The sequence below is a fragment of the Ctenocephalides felis genome, unplaced genomic scaffold (assembly GCF_003426905.1).
Source record: "Ctenocephalides felis isolate EL2017-DRISC unplaced genomic scaffold, ASM342690v1 CF-g0.4_SCAFFOLD_03570, whole genome shotgun sequence".
In the NCBI taxonomy this organism is placed as follows: domain Eukaryota; kingdom Metazoa; phylum Arthropoda; class Insecta; order Siphonaptera; family Pulicidae; genus Ctenocephalides; species Ctenocephalides felis.
The window spans coordinates 11136333-11142332 of NW_020539724.1; the positions used below are offsets into that span (position 1 = coordinate 11136333).

General features: G+C 28.5%; 1 protein-coding gene across 1 annotated transcript in view; it reads right to left on the reverse strand.

Moving 5' to 3' along the window:
- The window catches only part of LOC113383385 (prolyl endopeptidase FAP-like), a 56449-nt gene extending 51234 nt beyond the window's left edge, over nt 1-5215 (reverse strand). The window contains exon 1 of the mRNA XM_026621656.1: nt 5143-5215. Within this exon, the coding sequence (XP_026477441.1) occupies nt 5143-5172 (30 nt within the window). The 5' untranslated portion in view covers nt 5173-5215. The remainder of the gene's footprint in view (nt 1-5142) is intronic.
- Between the last annotated feature and the right edge of the window lie 785 nt (nt 5216-6000).

A 6000-nucleotide genomic window follows, 5' to 3' on the forward strand; every position in this document is an offset into this window, starting at 1 on the left:
GAAGGGATTTAGTACTTTTTTGTTGTGGCAATTAGAGCAAAATCGTCAGAGTGTTAATTATTTGAATTTTTGTTTATGAAATTATATAATAGAATTACAAAAGCCAAGCTTGTCAAGCAATTTTCAGAAGAAAACAATATTTGAAAATACAAAAAACGTGATGAAAATTATTTATAGCATCAGTGTGTTGTACTTAGAAATTAGGATTCGAATTATTTTACTAAAATTTCTAAGTAGTAATTATTTTTCCTTGACGTTTTGAGTCTTTCTGAAGCTTTTGACACTAGATATATGCATATATATATATATATATATATATATATATATATATATATATATCCATTACCACTCTGCTAAAGTGTCCTCCTGCATAAACAAAATTAGACCTCTCTCGAGATCCTTTAAGATTGATGTGTAAGTTGCTTTCGCTTCAGCAAATTATTCATGAAGGATACGCAATGGAAATATAGAGAGAGGATCGACGATTTGTTGTAAATGTAGTCATGCTGACAAAAGATTTTCCAAGAAGGACGACTCTGATATTCCAATTCCCTGGACAAATATTGCCGAGTCGACTCCTGTAACTGCGATCACGCATGTTTGAAATGGAAATTCGAAGAATAACATGATAGGAAAATGGATTTAGCAACATTTTTCCTGCATTTCACCAGAAAGATGATTTTTTTTGAAGAATTTGATAACATGATTAAGTAGTAACTTGGCTTAGAAACATAGATTCAGAGATTTATCACAATTACCTAGCACGTGGCTGTTCAATATGATCTTATATTATTTCAAATATCAAAATTTAAATATCGTTTGAGTCTATTTAGAATACATTTAATGTAATTCTTGTATTAATTTCTCTCGCCATTAAAAGATTTTTCCTTTGTATTACGATACTTTTCTGTCTTTGTATTTCTTGTGTACTTTTCTGAAATATAATACTCTATTGTTGTTTCTGCTCTCTAGTTACTCAATGCTACTAATTTACTTAGGTAATTTATTTTTCTTTAATGGAAGTTTTCATTACAATCCCATAACATTTACACGATTTATCCTGCTTTAGTTTTTTTCTAAAAAATTTTTGTTTGTAGTTAAATATGAAATAGTATACACAATTTTGTATATATTGTTGTAAAATACGGCAGTGTTTGTATAGTAGAGCTACGACAGTGATCGTAGAACTATGACTGTGATCGTACAATTACGATGGTTAGTGTAAGGCTACGACGGTTACTCTAAGGCTACGACGGTTCTCATAGAATTAGGATTGTGATTGTAGGGCTACGACTGTGATCATAACACTAGCATTGTGATTGTAGGTCTACGACTGTGATCATAACACTAGCATTGTGATTGTAGGTCTACGACTGTGATCATAGAACTAGAATTGTGATTGTAGGGCTACGACTGTGATCATAGAACTAGGATTGTGTTCGTAGAGCTACGCCAGTGGTTGCAAAGCTACGCCAGTGATTGCAAAGCTGCGCCAGTGATTGCAAAGCTACGCCAGTGGTTGCAAAGCTACGCCAATTATCGTAGAGCTAGGTGTTGTAAAAGTGCGCCAGAAGTTACAAACCTACGTTGACATTTGTAGAGCTACGACAGTATAAGTACTTCTACGACAATACAAGAAAATATATTGAACATAATACCAGGCAAATTAGAAAATCATGCCAATACTACATAAATTAATTTTTTTTATTAAAATGAAGCACTAACAAAGAGACTCTAAACGATGCAACAATAAATAATCGATGGAAATTAGTTTAATGCTCTTTTATCACAGTATTCTGAAACTCCCATTAAATTTCGGTTCGAAAAAGGTTTCCATGGCGTGTGTACAGCTATAAAAGACGTTTATATATAGAATACAGACATATTATACATACTATCTGTTATAACATGGTAGTTAACTGCCTATACAAACTTATATTACGTCAACACAAAGTTATTGTTCGACAGATCCTATACAAACGGTCTTATCGGGCTGCATTGGCAATGTTATTGCAATTGATGAATTATTATTGCCAACATATTGATTTATACACAGTATAATTCACAATAATGTATGATAATAATATTGTTAGACGATAAATATAAAGTGGTTTTAGAGGGTAATATAAATTTTCTAGATTTATTGAGTTTCTCACATAAAATGGTCAAACTTTAGTATGCAGTTTATTTCTTCAGCACGCTTGTATATATTATATTTATAGTTTTCTGGATAAATTTCTTAATATTATTGCCGAATAAGTCAGCACAAAATTTGTTATATATTAGTCATGACATATGTAACAAATGATGAAAACATTAAAGAATTTTCAAATGTAATAGCAATAAATTAGAGCTTATTTATTCAGTAATTTTTTTGTGCAATCTTGGTATACTAATCCATATCACTACTCTAACTTCTTTTTAGTTTTTCAGTCCCTAGACCAACTGTATTTAATTTGAATTTTGTTGAATAATCAATAATTAAAAATATAATCTTTCAAATTAAAGTATTAGGTACAACTAGCAGAATAAAAATATTTGACTCTTACCCACGGTTTCAATTGTAAATTTTATCATTTAATATCATCCTTTGAAATATTCAAATAAAAACTCATTTATAGAGCATTATAAAAGCAACTTTCGCAAACCCAGTTATAATAAGCTTTTGTTCTGTTCATAAGCTCAAAAGCTCTATTGCAGCTTTTTCACAACCCGCTAAAAATTTAATCAATTCCAAAGTAATTTATCGTTTTAAGTGCTATATATATGATATTACTATAGTTTAAATACATAAATTAGTTTGGTATCAGATATTTATACAGAATTCATGAAGCTGTCATGAATAAGCATTAATTCCGATACATGTAGATGTTTCAAATTTGCATACGTTTATGTACATATTAAGTTAAGATAGATGTAACTCAGAAGCGAGAAGGTAAATAGCTCAAATCCTTGATCATCTAAGATAAATCGGATATAATCTGGGAAATCTGGGAATTTATTAACGTATTAACGATATTGTAGTATCGATATTGATTTAATTCAGGCTTAAACTATAGTAAAGTATTTAGGTAAATATTTTTAGACACTTTCCTATATGTAAAAAAATTATTTTTTGCCAATAAATATGAGTAAGATCTCAATATACATCAAAGAATTTTTAGCTGAGAATTTTATCATAACATTCTTCTATTAACAAATAACTAATAAATTGTCTAAAATTGGTTAAATTAGTTTTTTTTAAAGTCACCTTTAAAATTATTATCAACTTGCGTTTCCCAACTGTTTTCGAGCAATTTTGCAATCATGAGCTTAGGTGTACCCCAAGGGCGCACTCTTGGTGCTTAGTCTCATTATTATCTCAAAATAATTATCAAACAAAATTAATTATATTAAAATATCTTCTCTCCTGCGTTTATATTTAATTTTTCCATCTGTTTTTTCCCAGTACCTTTAAAAAAGCAGATGCATTTTACTTTGCAAAAGATTTATAGTCCCCATAGAGTAGTGCACTATACGATACAGCTGTCGCCGCCAGCAAAGTAAATTTGCAATTTTATTACAAGAAAAACGTTTAATACCATTTCAGAGAAAAATTGCATAAAATAGAATTGTCCCTGAATACACGGAGCTTTTTTATTATATAAACTGGGTATTAGAATTGCTCATGCGAAATGTATTGGAAATATTGGAAATGTTCAGTTCATGATTCACTGCATAATGCATTTGTTGTGCATTGGAAGGAAATCAGATTGGAATGTTAGTTTTGGTCGTTTATGTGATTTACAGAGTTTTGTTACTTTGTTGCAGTAGTACATAAAGTTTGACCATTAAATTTGGATATAGAAATTGGACTATATATTGAGATTTTTGCATTCATGCTTACAAAGCACTCTACAAAGCTTTATTTGCAACGTTTTCAGAACTGCTAAAGTGAAATTCAAATATTTATATTTTGTTGGTGTAATTTATTAAAGACTATAAATTTGTAATCTGATTATCACTAAAATATATTACTGATTATTTTATACATGTTCAATTTAGGAAGCCAAGATTGAAATGGTGAATATTTCGATTATCTAAGTATTTTTGTACTGGATGTCTCCAACAAATTTAATGTTCTAGTAGAATTGTATTTGTTATTTGTTCCACAGAAGTCGTATATGTAATATCTCTAAGTTTCTTTGTTTGTTGATACTATTTGCTTACATAAGCATCTTATTGAATCATATGTATTCCGACAATTTGCATGTCGGTCTCGAGAATTCTATTTGCTTTGGTATATGACACTGGATGTAATATTATAATACAGGCTAGGTATAGTACTATTACACATGTCTTATATATGGAAAGAGATTATGTAATATAAATTCTGGTTGGTGATTTTTTTGGCAACGACATCCTATTTATTGATCATCTCCAAGTCTTATTTGAGTTAGCTCATTTTGTTTTTTTTTTAAATACAATATGTTTCTATTACCAGTTTTACAGCTTTCTTGGGCATAAAACTCGCAATGATAAGCGTAAGTCTTTCACAAAAATGATTTTCACTTCAGCGATTTATGTCGCATTAAACACAATCCATAAACCTCAAAAAATGTCTCATGATAGCAAATGATTTTTAATATTCCATTTAACGGCGCTATAAAAAAATTTAACGATAAAGATTGGAAATGTTTAACAATAGTGGAATTTAATGAAAATAAACATTTTATAATCCATTTTTATGAAATTGGAAGACTCTTGTGGAAAATCTCATTATTTTAGATGTACTACGTAAGACATAAATTTTCACATACTCGTAAAAGATTTAATATCAAATATTTGTTGAAAGTGTTTTTCTATTTTTACACTTACCCGGTCCAGAAAATATTTAGCAAGTATGAAATTATTTTTGATGGTATATATTTTAGTTAGTAATTTTTTTTATCTAAAGTTTCATTATCCTCAAAATTTATTCCTGCTAAAATAATTTTATCAGCATATTACCGCTGCAATTTATTGCGGTAATAGCGATTCACAGGAAATTAAATTGGGTTAGAACTGCCTCCACCGCAAAAAATATGCCCTGATTTACATAAAAACCCATTTATATATGTAGTAATATGCATTTTAAAAGGCAAAGAAAAATGTAAAACTTACCTCATCATCATAATTATCAGGTTCTGCCATCTTTGCCGAAATTAAAGTTTGCGGTTTCTTCACAAATTTCTTTGCTGCTTCCTTAATCACAGAAATTTCACCATATCTAAATTTTTAGCAAATATGCTGAAGTTGTGATAAAACTGAATGTTATGTAAATGACTTCATAATAAAGTTTTATTTTTATTTTTACACAAAAATTGTGAGATTTAGTTCATATTCTAGCATTCTTCATACTGTAGAGTATCTTCATGTTTTGACACTGAAATAAAAAAAAATATGTGGATCAAAAATATGCAACAATAATTATAAATTGAATTTTGCTAAATAATCTTGCATCATTTTAATAAAATATTTATACGATTAGCATAATTTATACTAATACTATCATTTTCCATGCACATATCATTGTAATATACGCATTATTCTTTTATTCAAAATATAGCTAAAATAATATATTTATTTCCTAGCTAGTATATTATGCAAACGAATATATATTAGATAAACCCACTGTCATAAATTTGAAACACGGTCACAAAAGTTTTAATACAATGAAATATTTGTTAGCTGGAACTTGTTTTCGTATAAAATCTTGTATAGTTTATGAAAGAAAATATAAATCAACACAAAACTTCACATAGATAAGCAAAATTGTGCAAAACATATCTGAAATTTATTTTTAACTTGATTTTTAGTAACAAAAGTAACAAAATATTATTTAAGATTCCTTTACAATCAATTTTTATAGTAATATCACAATTCATAGAAATTTTTAAATTTAAGTTTTGATTCTGTTCTTCTTGAACATTCTATAAAGTAATAAATAATAAAGTATGTGCACCAGAACTTTATAATCAC